The sequence below is a fragment of the Gopherus flavomarginatus genome, chromosome 20 (genome assembly GCF_025201925.1).
Source record: "Gopherus flavomarginatus isolate rGopFla2 chromosome 20, rGopFla2.mat.asm, whole genome shotgun sequence".
NCBI classification, from domain to species: domain Eukaryota; kingdom Metazoa; phylum Chordata; order Testudines; family Testudinidae; genus Gopherus; species Gopherus flavomarginatus.
Window position 1 is genome coordinate 5674535 of NC_066636.1, and position 14625 is coordinate 5689159.

General features: G+C 51.1%; 1 protein-coding gene across 7 annotated transcripts in view; it reads right to left on the reverse strand.

The window, feature by feature from the left end:
* LOC127038134 (IgGFc-binding protein-like) overlaps positions 1–14625 on the reverse strand; it is a 121036-nt gene that overhangs the window by 3313 nt on the left and 103098 nt on the right. For all 7 annotated transcript variants that reach the window (XM_050930570.1, XM_050930569.1, XM_050930571.1 and 4 more), the window contains 5 exons: positions 5631–6195; positions 3962–4557; positions 3274–3844; positions 2883–3082; positions 767–1141 (listed from right to left, as the gene is read on the reverse strand). In XM_050930570.1, coding sequence (XP_050786527.1) covers positions 767–1141; positions 2883–3082; positions 3274–3844; positions 3962–4557; positions 5631–6195 — 2307 coding nt within the window. The remainder of the gene's footprint in view (positions 1–766; positions 1142–2882; positions 3083–3273; positions 3845–3961; positions 4558–5630; positions 6196–14625) is intronic.

A 14625-nucleotide genomic window follows, 5' to 3' on the forward strand; every position in this document is an offset into this window, starting at 1 on the left:
GAAAAAAAAGGCGCCACCCGCTGCGGTGCTTTTACTGACGGGACAGTGCTCCGGGCCTTCGGCGGCACCTCGGCGGCAGGACCCTCACTCGCTTCGGGTGTCTTCGGCAGCACTGACGCTTCATCACTGAAATGCCGCCGAAGACCTGCAATGTGAGTGAGGGTCCTGCCGCCGAAGACCCAGAGTGCTGCCTCGTCAGTAAAAGCACTGCATCAGGTGGCACATTTTTTTTCTGCTCCCCCTCTTCCCTCCACCTGGCTACACCACTGAGCACCAAGCTCACCATTAGAGGAGGAGGTTAGTGACTCCCATCTCTGTGTGGTGCATAATTCACTGGTTAGATGAGTGGGCTAAAATTCAGAATGCATGGGTTTTAGTCCCACCACTGGGAGAGCAGTGGGGTCTAGTGGATTAGAACAGGAATGAGCTGGGAGCCAGGACTCTTGGGTTCTTGCTCTTGGAAGGGAATAGGGTCTAGTAGTTTTGAGTAGGGGGCTGGGAGTCAAAACTTCTGGGTTCGATCTGTGGCTCTGAGAGAGAAGTGGGGTCTAATAGAGGTGAGCTGGGAGCCAGGACTCCTGGGTTCTATCTCTGGGTCTAGAGGTTAGAGCAGGGTCCTAACAGGAGTCCTACACTCTATTCCCAACTCAGTCATTGACTCACCGTATGACTTTGGGCAGATCACTTCCCTTCAATAAAGCAAGGATCTTAACAGTGACTTCCCCCTCCCCCTTGTTTTGGGTGTGCTAACCCAGCCTCCTCTTACCCAAATCTCCTTTTTCTTATTGACATGGATCAGACCCTCACTGAAGAAAACGGAGATGCCATCAGGAACGGCCACGCCACCTTCTGTGAACACACTGACCACCATCCGGAACCAGGGGAGGTCGACCCCTTCACAGAGAGAAGACACCTCGTAGGGCCCTTCAAGGAGGACTTCCTTCTCGACACCATCAAAGGAGGTGAACCATATTCCTGGGGTCAGCTTGCACTGGCCCACCTGCTTCACGCAGCTGCGAACTCCATTCCTGAGCATGCATTTCTCCTCTTCAGAACAGTTTGTTTCCTCACAGATGACCTTGCCTGAAGCGTGGCAGGTGCATTTCTTGGAACAGTTGCTGGAGATAAAGCTCTCCCCGGCCTTCAGGGAAATACCCAGACAAACAACTTTGTTAAGTGAACGCAAAGGGAATCACACCTCGGCAGGAGGGACTGGAAGCAGTAGTATATAGAGCTATGGGAAAGCCCTGCCGTGAGAGGATCAATAGAGGGAAGATGTCAAGGACCTTCCAGAAGCAATAGCTCAGCAAGGCTGATCACAGAGAGAAAGAGCAGGATACAGCAGAGATAAAGAAAGCCAGGCGTGGGATTGACCGGTCTTCACACTGAGGTCTAATAACATCAAGCCCCAACACCTAGCAACATCCCCTGCCCAAGGGCTGACAACAAGGGGGCAGCTGTAGTGTTGATTTTCATGTGAAAGGCAGATTTGCCAACCAGAAATTAGGCTGAATCCCACCAACACTTTCCTTTACATACACTCAATGCTCTTGTTTCCCAGGAGCCAGACTGGAGGGGAAGAGCCTCATATTTCACTCGCTGCCCCCTGAACTAAGGCTGCATCAGAGCTGGTCCCCTGGAAGGGAAAGGCCCCATCTTGCATTCCTCACCCACCTAAGCCCACCAGTCCCCCCACGCTGGGCTGGATCAGAGTCAGATGCCCCTAGAGGAGAAAGGCCCTGTGTCCCATTTCCCCAACCCACTAAGCCAGGCAGTCCCTCTGACCTGAGGCTGGCTCAGAGTTGGCACCCCTAGAAAAACGAGGCCCTGTGTCCCATCCCCTGTCCCTCTAAGCCAGCCAGTCCTCCTAGCCTGGGTCTGGATCAGAGTTAGACCCCCTGGAGAGGAATGGCCTATTTCCCATTCCCTAGACACTTCCCTACTTTACACTTGCTCAGTCTCCAACGTACTGGACAGTTTCATTCCCTCATGGTATTTCCTTCCAACTCTGTTTTACAATCTCCTGCAAACAAACTTCATCTCAATACCTGGCTATCTGGATACCTGTCTGATCTGAGCCCATGCTCAGCACCTTCTGGGAATCATGTTACATCCCAGGTTACTGGTAAGTTCTTTAGATCAACCCTCCAAGGCTGCTTAATGAGGTCCATAAACTGTGAGCATCGTTGCTTAAGTCTGCCTGCATGGGCAATTACACAGAACCAATGAAACTCTCAAAGACCTGACACCCCCATGGGATGCTCTGAGCTCAGTGTAAAGCTGGGAAAAGATCTTCTGGGAGCAGCCTTTACTTTGGTTATTCCAAAGCCCTGTCCCGGTATATAGAAGACCATCCTTGTTATCAGTGGTGGCAGATGGCAGAAGAAGAAGCAATGGTCTCAAGTTGCAGTGCGGGAGGTCTATGCTGGATATTAGGAAAAACTATTTAACTAGAAGGGTGGTGAAGCACTGGAATGGGTTACCTAGGGAGGTGGTGGGATCTCCATCCTTAGAGGTTTCTAAGGCCTGGCTTGACAAAGCCCTGACTAGGAAGATTTAGTTGGTGTTGGTCCTGCTTTGAGAAGGGGCTTGGACTAGATGACCTCCTGAGGTCTCTTTCAACCCTGATCATCTATGATTCTATGATCTCTGTAATAGAAATGATGGGCCCCACATTCTGTATGCACAGCTGCCATTGACTGCAGTGGAAGTCGCATGGGTGACCCTGAGGGCAAGATTTGGCTCTAGGTTTTAGGTGTAGCCACATAGTAGGATACAAGACATGCTACTATATAGTCACTCTAACCCCTGTTGGGAATCCCATTGTCAGAGGAAAATGGCAGAATCTGGGAGAACAGACGGACCAATAACCCAGCACCCACCTTGATGTAGCGTCCATTGTGCACACAGCCACACCTGTCCATGGAGACGCATGCCTCCCCATCGGACACGTATTCCGGATCACACCAGCAGCCTTCAAAGCACTTCCCGGTGCACTGGGCAGGGGCAAACAAGCTGGCACAGGTGAAATCGCAGGATCTGGTACACAGCTCGTAGTGGCTGTTAGCCGGACAGGCAAGGGCTGGAGGGACAGAAGTAAATTACGACCATCACAGATAGAAAGCCAAGTTAAGCTGAGGTCTCCCACCTAAATAAACAGAAGCTCCTACTTAGCCTAGAAGTCTGAGAGGCATTGTGGAGATTGGATAGCACAAGAACCACAGCAGCTATGGGTTAATGAAGTACAGATTGTAGGTTGACCTATAGACTTACGGCAGAAGGAGGCAGTTCTCCAGGTCTCGATCTTGGCCCCAGCTGCCTGGCACGCAGCCACATAGGCCTGCAGGCTCTGGCAGAGGGTCTCTCCCCTTCCGTTGGTGGCACACATGTCATAGAGACAGTGGTTGAAGTACTGAACAGGATTGATTTTTGAGTGACAGTCTCTGAAGGGACCTGAGGTGGCCAGGATCAGCCCACAGGAGCTCTCAGTCTGGTACGGTGCTGTCTGGGCTGCATCACAGATGGGGCACTTCTCACCACAGCCATCAGAGCATATGGCATCCTCAACAGGCACCTTCCAGAAGGTGACAAATTCATCCACATTCTGGGTACTCTTCACACCAGGCAGTAGGAGATCATCATTCTTGTCATCGTTAAAGTTGCCACACAAGCCACACACATGTCCCTTATAGGTGCTGGGGACGAACACTAGGAGGTAGGAGGCAGTGTCATAAAAGACTTCAAGGCCAGAGGCTGATTGGACAATGATGTTGTTCCCCTCTTGGTTGATCCAAAGTTTTCCATCGTCCGTAGCCAGTGGCAGGGTGTAGAGCTCACCACCCACCTGTGCCAATGAGAGAGAAATTCACCCATCACTGGTGGAGACTTAGCAATGTCCTAGTGTTTTACACACACACATACCATTAGTGCTATTTAAGACTAATCGCAAACAAGGACTTACCGCAATCTTCCACTTCCTCCCCCTCTCCATGGTGATGGTGTAATCATGCAGAGACACCACCACAGTCCTCATCACAGCCATCTGGCCACCGCCAGGGCTCTCATTCTCCACCACCACAGAGAAGTTTCCCAGTCCAGAGTCTCTGCTGCAGACCTTGGCTAAGGTGTAAGTGCAGGAGCCCTGGAAGTCAAAGGCCCGTCCATCAAAGGAGATGTAGTGAGATCCACCAGATGTGACGCATGTTCCATATCCTGTGGCATAGCAGCCCAGGACTCCGTTCTCCACCCTGCACTCCTCATTGGCTCCACAGGAGGCTTCCTGGCACTCAACGACCCCATTGTCTTTGCACAGGCAGCGTTCCTGGCAGGAGGCGCTGGGGTAAAACTCCTCTCCCTTCTTGTAATACATGGCCTGGTGCACACAGCCACACTGCGCGACGGGGATGCACTTGTCACCGCTCAGGGTGAATCCAGCATCACAGAAACACCCTTCAGCACAGGGTTTCTCACACCGATCTAGAGCCCACAGGTTGTTGCAGTTGGAAGGACAGCTGGTTCCACAGAGTTCGTAGTGAGAGTTAAGGGGGCAGGTGGGTCCTGACGAAAAAGATCAGAGAGAATTTGAATTTCTGTGAGAGGAGAAACGTAGTTGAACTAACAGATCATCTCGGTCAATGTTGTTGAAAGTCTCTTTCTTTTCACATCCTTTAGGATATGGTTAGAGCAGGGGACTGGGAATCAGGACTCCTGGTCCTAGTTTCATCTCTGCGAAAAGTATAGTCTGGTGATTAAATTAGGGGAGTGGCCATCAGGACTCTTGGGTTCTATTCCCATCTGTTGGATAAAGGATCACCTCTTGACTAGAATAGTGGGAGTCTGCATTCATGCATTATGTTGCAAGCAGGAGGGCTCAGAACTCCTGGGTTCTTTTCCTAGCTCTGCCACCTATTTATGGAGGAAACCTTTGGCCAAATAATTTGTCAGCTCTTTCCCTAATTTTCCCAGCCAATCAAATGGGGAAAACAATACTTACCTATCTCACAGTGACTTACAGGACTTAATGACTGTTATAAAATGTTTCTACTTCTCTAAATGCCAAAGTATTAATTCAATTTACTCTGAAAAGGCAAAGTGTAAGGCTTGGTCTACACTACAGACTTATGTCAGTATAAGTACATCACTCAGGGATGTGGAAAATCCACACCCACACAGTTATACTGACCAAACTCCTGGTGTAGACAGTGCTACGGCGACAGGAGGGCTTGTCCCATTGCCATTGCTACCGACTACCAGGGAAGTGGATTAACTACGCCAATGGGAGAAGCTCTCCTATCGGCATAGGTTGGGTCTTCACTAAGTGCTACAGTGGCACAGCTGCATCTGTGAAGCTGCAGCTCTGTAAATGTAGACAAGCCATGAAAACAGCAGGAACAGAAAAGATGAGCTCTAAGACAAAGTTTACAGTCTAGACATTAAGTAACATGACACAGAATGAAAAATATATTTCAGGGGCTAAAATTTTAATTGCATGTTGAAAATGTCTAGGTCTAGAATCTGTAACAAAGATATCGCACACTGTAAATTAAAACTCTGACCCCACCCTGCAGAGGGCGCTGGTGCACATGTGAAGTAACCAGTCCCTAATGCAGAATCCTACAGGCGACACTTACTGCAGAATGAGGCTGATCTCCACTGCCCTATCCAGATGCCCCTGGCCTGGCAGGATGTGGCATAGGCGCTGATTGCGGTGCACAGTGTGTCCTGGTGACCCTTGTATTGGCAGGTGTCATAGATACAATCATCAAAGAAGGGAGCTGGGTCGATGGCCCCGTGGCACTGTCTGAATGGCCCGTTCTGTCGGGTGAGGACCCCGCAGTACTGGTCTCCCTTATAGGGTTGTTTCTGAGCCTCACTGCAGACTGAGCAGTCCCCGGTGCAGCTAGACGAGCACCCTGGGACCTCCCCCACCTTCCAGCTGTCGGCGAACTGAATCTCATCAGATGTCTGAGTTCCATTCTTCATGGTCAGATCGTCGCTGGGGTCCTGATTGGCATTGCCACAGAGGCCGCAGACTGCGTTGGCGTATGTATTGGGTATGATGACCCTGGCATAGCTGTACCAGTCAAAACTCACTCTCAGGTCGAAATCAGTCTGGATAAAGCCATGGACTCCGCTGATATAGGCCTTGAACTTGTGCTGATGGGAGAAGGGCAGGTCCACAAAGACACCATTGACCTGGAAAACATACAGTAGAGGTTGTCAAGGATTTCATGCAGTTCATTCAAGATGAAATAATTGCATTTCCACGGAGCAGCTATGGATGCTCTGGCTCCAGAATTTATATTTCTGAATTGGGTGAAGGGTAACCCAGTGCATTAATATTTCATCCCGTTGCCCCCTACTATAGCCCTTTCCTTTTCTAAAGCTCCTTCTATCCAAGGAGTGCTACGCAGTTGAAGCATTAAAGACTAGAGCTGGGTGAAAAATCTCACACAAATAATGTACTTGCTCATAAATTCAGTTTTCATTGACCAGAAACTATTTCTATATTTGATAAAAATTGGAGGGATAGTTGTGGTGGAAAAAAAATTCAGGCTGGATGCACAAGGGGTCATATGTGTGAGCAGTTTCCTTTATAACCTTTAGCCCAGTCATTAGGATACTTACCTGGAATGTGGCAGACCTGGGTTCAATTCCCACCACTGCCTGATATGAAGCAAGATTGAAAATCTGGTCTCACATTTAGCACCTACTAGGCTACTCTAGGGCAAAGGTATTCTCAGTCTCTCCTGTTGAAGCTGTTCTACTTTGTATAACTAACTAGTCAATGGAGCAGGAATTTGAATGTGGGTCTTCCTCTGCCCCAGCTGAGTGCTTAACAGCCAGGTATAGAATCATTCTTATTCTTGCTCTCTGGGCCAGTGACTAGTCACGTATTTTATACAAAGTGGAACAGCTTCAACAGGAAAGACTGAGGACATTTCTACACTACAGATGCTATGTGCTGCTGATGTGTCAAGGTCCAGACACGTCCTACACTGATGGAAGGGGTTTTTCCAATGGAGGTAGGTAATCCACCTCCCTGAGCAGTGGTAGCTACATTGATGGAAGAATTCTTCTGTCAACCTAGCTGTGTTTACACCAGGGGTTAGATTGGCATAACTACACTGCTCAGGGTGTGTGTGTGTGTGTGTGTGTGTGTGTGTGTGTGTGTGTGTGTGTGTGTGTGTGTGTGTGTGTGTGTGTTTCAGACCCCTGAAAGATATAGCTTGGGGTATGTCTACCCTACCCACCAGATCAGCGGGCAGCCATCGATCCAGCAGGGATTGATTTATCGTGTCTAGACTAGCGCTCTCCCATCGACTCCTGTACTCCAGCTCTGCAAGAGGTGCAGGCAGTGTCAACACGGGAGTGGCAGCAGTTAACTCACCACGGTGAAGACACCACGGTAAGTCGATCTCAGTACGTTGATTTCAGCTATGTTATTCACCTAGCTGAAGTTGAATAACTTAGATCGATTCCCCCTCTGCTCCCACAGTGTAGACCAGGCCTTAGATCAGGGGTCGGCAACCTTTCAGAAGTGGTGTGCCGAGTCTTCATTTATTCGCTCTAATTTAAGGTTTCACATGCCAGTAATACATTTTAATGTTTTAGAAGATCTCTTTCTATAAGTCTATAATATATAACTAAACTATTGTTGTATGTAAAGTAAACAAGGTTTTTAAAATGTTTAAGAAGCTTAATTTAAAATTAAATTAAAATGCAGATCTCCCCAGACCAGTGGCCAGGACCCGGGCAGTGTGAGTGCTGCTGAAAATCAGCTCACGTGCCACCTTCGGCACGCATTCCATAGGTTGCCTACCCCTGCCTTAGATTGATCTAAATTTTAAGCATAGCCCTACCCCAGTAGCTAGGGGACTCTCCAGCAAATTCAAATTCCTTCTCCCCATCAGGCAGAAGGTGTATGGAATCCAGGTCTTCCACATCCCAGGGGAGTGCTCACCCACTGACCTAAAAGGAGTCATTAGCGCCGCTGGCAACTGCATGAACCTAGCCCATAATTTCCTTGGCTTTTTATTGCCCAGAAACAAAACAAAAAGTTTCCTTTCAGGTGGAACAGAATTTTTGTCAATATTTTCAGAACTAGCCGTGTATTAAAGAACCAGTTATTTGCATAGCTCTACTCACAACTGCCTTGTGAAGTGAAAACAATTTTATTGGCCAGGTCTACCCTTTAATCTTGCATCGATATAAGACAGTTACTCACCTTTGTAACTGTTGTTCTTCGAGATGTGTTGCTCATATCCATTCCAATTCGGTGTGTGCGTGCTGCGTGCACGTTCTTCGGAAGATTTTTACCCTAGCAACACTCGGTGGGTTGGCCGGGCACCCCCTTGAGTGGCGCCATCATGGCACTGGATATATACCACTGCCAACTCAAGGGCCCTTCAGTTCCTCCTTGCCGGCTACTCCAACAGAGGGGAAGGAGGGCGGGTTTGGAATGGATATGAGCAACACATCTCGAAGAACAACAGTTATAAAGGTGAGTAACCGTCTCTTCTTCTTCGAGTGCTTGCTCATATCGATTCCAATTAGGTGATTCCCAAGCCTTACGTAGGCGGTGGGGTCGGAGTGAGATGTTGCAGAATGCAAAACTGCTGAGCCAAATGCTGCATCATCTCTGGACTGTTGAACCAATGCGTAATGAGCAGCAAAGGTGTGAATGGATGATCAGGTACCTGCTCAACACATTTCCTGGGTGGGGACATGGGCCAGAAAGGCAGCAGATGAAGCTTGAGTAGAATGGGCGGTGAGGTGGCTAGCCGGAATGTGAGCCAATTCATAGCATGTGCGGACACAAGATGTTACCCAAGATGAAATCCATTGGGAAGAGACCAGTAGGCCTTTCATCTGGTCTGCAACCGCTACAAAGAGCTGAGGTGACCTTCGGAAGGGTTTGGTTCTCTCGATATAAAAGGCTAGAGCCCTGCGGACGTCCAGGGTGTGTAGCAGTTGTTCCCGATGCGATTGATGCAGCTTCTGGAAAAAGACTGGGAGGAAGATGTCTTGGTTGACATGAAAGGCGGACACCACCTTATGGAGGAAAGAGGGGTGTGGTCACAGCTGTACCTTGTCCTTATGGAAAACCATGTATGGGGGGTTTGCTGTCAAAGCCCAAAGCTCAGATACTCGTCTCGCCGAAGTAATAGTGACGAGGAAGGCTGTCTTCCAGGAAAGGTACAGCAGCGAGCAGATGGCCAGTGGTTCGAAAGGAGCACCCATAAGCCTGGCTAGCACCAGGTTTAGATCCCAGGTAGGGGTTGGGCGTCTAACTTGAGGATACAAACATTCCGATCGCTTGAGGAACCTTGAAACTATCAGGTGAGAGAAGATTGATCGGTCATTTTCCCCCGGATGGAAGGCAGAAATGGCTGCCAGATGCGCCTTTATGGAAGAGACCGCTAGGCCCTGCTCTTTTAGGGACCAAAGGTAGTCCAGGACAGTGGGAACGGACACCTGTCTGGGGACTAAGTTAAGCTGAGCGCACCAACAGGAGAAACGCTTCCACTTGGCGAGATATGTCATCCTAGCGGAAGGCTTCCTACTGCCCAAGAGCACCTGTTGGACCAAGGCAGAGCAACGCAATTCAGACTGGCTCAACCATGCAGCAACCATGCTGTGAGATGAAGGGACTGCAGGTCCGGATGGTGAAGCCTGCCGAAGTCCTGTGTTATGAGGTCTGGCCAGAGTGGCAGGGGAATCGGGTCTGCCACTGAGAGGTCGAACAACATGGTGTACCAGTGCTGCCTTGGCCACGCTGGAGCAATCAGGATCAGGTGGGCGCGGTCCCTGCGGAGCTTGAGTAGGACTCTGTGGACGAGTGGAAACGGTGGGAAGGCATAAAGTAGGTGCCTCCTCCACGGAATCAGGAATGCGTCTGAGAGGGAGCCCGGGGAGCGTCCCTGGAAGGAGCAGAACACCTGGCATTTCCTGTTCTCTCGGGAGGCAAAGAGGTATATGTGGGGAAAGCCCCACTGCCGGAAAACAGAATGGATGACATTCGGGCGAATCGACCACTCGTGAGACAGGAAGGATCTGCTGAGGTGATCCGCCAGGGTGTTCTGGACTCCTGGGAGAAAAGACGCTGCCAATTCGATCGATTGGGCTATGCAAAAGTTCCAAAGGTGGATGGCTTCTTGGCAAAGGATGGAGAAGCGTGCTCCGCCCTGCTTGTTTATGTCAAACATGGCCGTTGTGTTGTCCGTGAACACTGATACATAAGGGCTTTGGAGATGGTCTCAAAACATGTGGCATGCTAGACGGACTGCTCTCAGCTCCCGCACATTGATGAGTAAGGCCAGTTCTTGAGGCGACCAGAGGCCTTGAGTGCGGAGTCCCCCGAGGTGGGCACCCCAACCCAGCGATGACGCGTCCGTGGTTAGGGCCATCGAAGGTTGAGGTGGGTGGAATGGCATCCCTGCACAGACTAGAGTGGGGTCTAGCCACCAGGTTAGGGAGCCCAGAACCTTCCTGGGGATAGTGAGCACCGAGTCCAGGCTGTCTCTGCGTGGTTGGTATATTGAAGCAAGCCAGGCTTGGAAGGGACGAAGGCATAGCCTGGCGTGCTTGGTCATGAAGGTGCAGGAGGCCATGTGACCTACTAGGCTGAGGCAGGTGCGCACCGACGTTGTCGGGAATGTTTGAAGACTTCGGATTAATGAAGCCATTGTCTGAAAACATGACTGTGGGAGGCAGGATCTGGACAAATTGGAGTCCAGAACCGCTCCAATTAAGTCTATTCTCTGCGTGAGCGTGAGAGTAGACTTTCTGTGTTGATCATGAGACCTAGGCTCCCAAAGAGATCTCTGATGATGCGCAGGTGCTGTGACACTTGTAACTGGGAAGTCCCTCAAATGAGCCAATCGTCGAGATAATGGGTAGACATGTACTAGACGACGCTGGAGGGAGGCGGCAACTACAGCCATGCAATTTGTGAAGACACGCGGAGCTGTAGAAAGGCCAAACGGAAGTACAGTAAACTGAAAGTGTTGGTGGTTGACCACAAAACGGAGGGATCGTCTGTGTGGTGGGTAAATTGCAATGTGGAAATACGCGTCCTTCATATCAAGGGCGGCATACCAGTCTCCCAGATCCAGGGATGGGATAACGATCCCCAGGGATACCATACAGAACTTCAGCTTTATCATGAATTTGTTGAGTTCTCGCAGGTCTAGGATCGGTCTTAGACCTCCCTTTGCCTTGAGGATTAAGAAGTAGCGGGAAATAAAACCCCTTGCCTCTCATATCCTTTGGCACCTCCTCTATGGCTCCCATGGCTAGGAGCGACTGGACCTCTTGTAAGAGGAATTGCTTATGAGAGGGGTCCCTGAAGAGGGATGGGTAGGGAGGGTGGGAAGGCGGGGTTGAAGCAAACTGGAGGCGGTATCCCCCTTCCACCGTGCGCAGGACCCAACGATCTGAAGTTAGCTGGGACCAGGCAGGGAGGAATCGGGAGACGTGGTTGAGAAAGGGAGGAGAAGGATCTGGTAGGGTAACTGGTGGGCCGTCTTTGGGCGTCCCATCAAAAGTTCTACTTAGGCCCCGCTGATGGTTTAGAGGATGCCTGATTTTGAGCTCCTTGAGGGCCAAACTGTCTCCGACGATTCCCCCTGCCGCACCTTCTGGTAACGTTCTGACGTGGCCTAGTCTGGGCATAAGGACGGTGTAGCTGGGGCCGGAAGGTCCTGCTTTGGGTCACTGGCGTGTGCATACCCAGCGAGCACATTATAATGCGATTTCCTTCAGACTTTGCAACCTGGGGTCAGTCCTGTCTGAGAAAAGGCCCTGGCCTTCAAGGGGTAAATCCTGAATAGTTTGTTGCAATTCAGGGGGAAGGCCTGATACCTGGAGCCAGGAGATACGCCTCATTGTCACTCCTGACATCAGAGTTCTGGCTGCAGAGTCCACTGCATCCAGAGAGGCCTGTAGAGAGGCTCTTGCTACTTTTTACCGTCCTCAAGTAGGGCTGTGAATTCTTGATGGGACTTCTGGGGAAGAAGCTCCGTAAACTTCCCCAAGGTCACCCAAGTATTAAAGTTATACCTACTTAGGAGGGCTTGTTGGTTCACCACCCTAAGCTGGAGGCCCCCGGCCAAGTATATTTTGTGGCCTAGTAGGTCCATACGCCTAGCCTCCTTTGACTTAGGAGCCGGGGCTTGCTGGCCATGACGCTCCCGTTCGTTCACTGATAGGACAACTAGAGAGCAAGGAGGTGCGTGAGTGTAGAGATATTCATACCCCTTTGAGGGGACCATATATTTCCTCTCTATTCCCCTTGCTGTCGGTGGAATTGAAACTGGGGATTGCCAAATGGTGTCCGCATTAGCCTGTATAGTGCGGATGAACGGAAGAGTGACTGTAGTAGGTGCATCAGCCGATAGGATGTCCACGACCGGGTCCTCTATTTCAGGGACCTCCTCCACCTGCAAGTTCATATTCTGAGCCACTCGCTGCAAAAGGTCCTGATGGGCCCTGAGGTCAATTGGTGGAGGGCCTGAGGAGGATGTCCCCGCCACCGCCTCATCAGGCAAGGAGGAGGAGGAGAGGCCCAGGACCAAAGGGTCCTGTGTTGGCTCTTGTACTTGATGGGCATCATCTGCGTCCGGTGGAACCTCGACAACTGCAGATGATATTGTCGCCTCATCCGTGCCTGCAGGGGAGGGGGCAGCTTACTGTCGCCTCTGGTACCCGGTGTTCTGACGGGGCTGGCCATTGAGCCACTGATGGTGCACCTTGGCTTTGGTGGTATGCCCACGGTGTCCAAAAGGACCAGTGATGAGGCTCATGCTCGTGGCTCTGGCTCTCTGGAAATATATGGCTGGGGACGTCAGAGTCACGCTCCTGATGATAGGATGCGCTACCAGCCTGCGATGACACCGATGTGTGTCTGGAAGGCCACGGTGGTGCTGATAGTCCCTGGGAGGGCGCCACTGTTCTCGACACTCGGGCCCAGGGTGGTACCGGGGAGCAGTACCGGGAGCTATAATGGTACCGCGAGCGAGACCGGGACCTTCTACCGTATCGGTGCAGGGAGGTCGACCGAGATCTCAAGTCCCTTCATCTGGAGCGACTGCAGGATACACGGTGCTGAGATCGGTGCCGTGAGCCCAATCGGTACCAAGAGTATCTGTCCAGTGAATGAGATGTCGAATGGTGCAGCGAGTGCAACCGGTACCATGATGGAGAGCGGTGCCGGGACTGCGAGCGGTGCCGGGAGCGGGAACGGTGCGATCGAGAGCGTCTGCAAGACCGGGATCTTGAGCAACGTCTCTCTGGTGGACCAACGGAAGAAGGCTTTACCATGGCCAGCTTGCCAGTGGATTGTATGACCCACACCGGTGGTGCCGGGGGCTGAGGCCATGTTGACTCCGTCATTGCGATGAGCTCCCTTGCCGTGGAGAAGGTCTCCGATATAGAAGGAAGGGCAAGCTCAACCACAGCATGAGCAGGGGAGCTGTCGGGCACCGGACTCAACGGCCTTTGTGGGACTGGAATCGATGGTGCTGAGCTTGGCGGAGGCGCAAGCTGTGGTGTCACAGTCGACGGTACCGCGGCAGATGACGGTGCCGGATGAACAGTCTTGGAAGAGCACTCCTTCCGTGGAGCCGAAGTTGAGGCACTATGTTGCTTCCCAGGTCTCAGGAACAGGGAGTGGTGCTGAGCAGATGTTGGTGCCGGTAAGGGTCGGTGCCAGGACTCCTTCTCGGTACCAGAGCGGTCCGGTGCCCAAGGGGCACTCCTTACCGAAGCAGTCTGTTGGGCGGTCGGTGCCGATGCTGCAGGGCTAAGTGCCGACTCCATGAAGAGCTGTTTCAATCGAAAGTCCCGCTCCTTCATCCTTGGTTTAAAGGACTTGCAGATGCGGCACTTATTGGTAAGGTGGGATTCCCCTAAGCACTTGAGACAGGAGTCGTGGGGATCCCCTATTGGCATCGGCTTTTGGACGCTGAGCATGGTTTGAATCCCGGTGCCTTGGGCATGGCCCGCACCGGGGTGGAGGAAAGGGGCTAATCCCCGATCCCCCCTTAAACTATATACACTAACTATGAAGACAGGAACTAATACTAACTATAACTACAAGAACTCGAACTATAGACACAGTAACAGTAAAGAACTATGAGGAGCTAGGGATGTGGAGATCAGCAAAGCCGCGCTCCACAGTTCCAACAACCATCATGGGTGGTAAGAAGGAACTGAAGGGCCATTGGGTTGGCAGGGGTTTATATCCAGCGCCATAATGACGCCACTTCAGGGGGCGCCCGGCCAACACACCGAGTGTTGCTAGGGTAAAAATCTTCCGATGAGCGTGCACGTGGTGCGCGCACACCTAATTGGAATCGATATGAGCAAGCACTTGAAGAAGAAAACTACATTACTCCGGTGTATGAAAAATTCACCCCCTGAGCAATGCAGTTACACTGACCTAACCCTGGTGTAGACAATGCTATGTTGATGGGAGGACTTCTCCTGTCAACATAGCCACTGCCTCTTGGGGAACTGGTATATCTACGCAGACAGGAGAAGCTCTCCCATCGACGTAGTAGCATCTTCACGAAGTGCTACAGGGGTGCAGCTGTATCGGTGCAGTGTTTTAAATGTAGACCT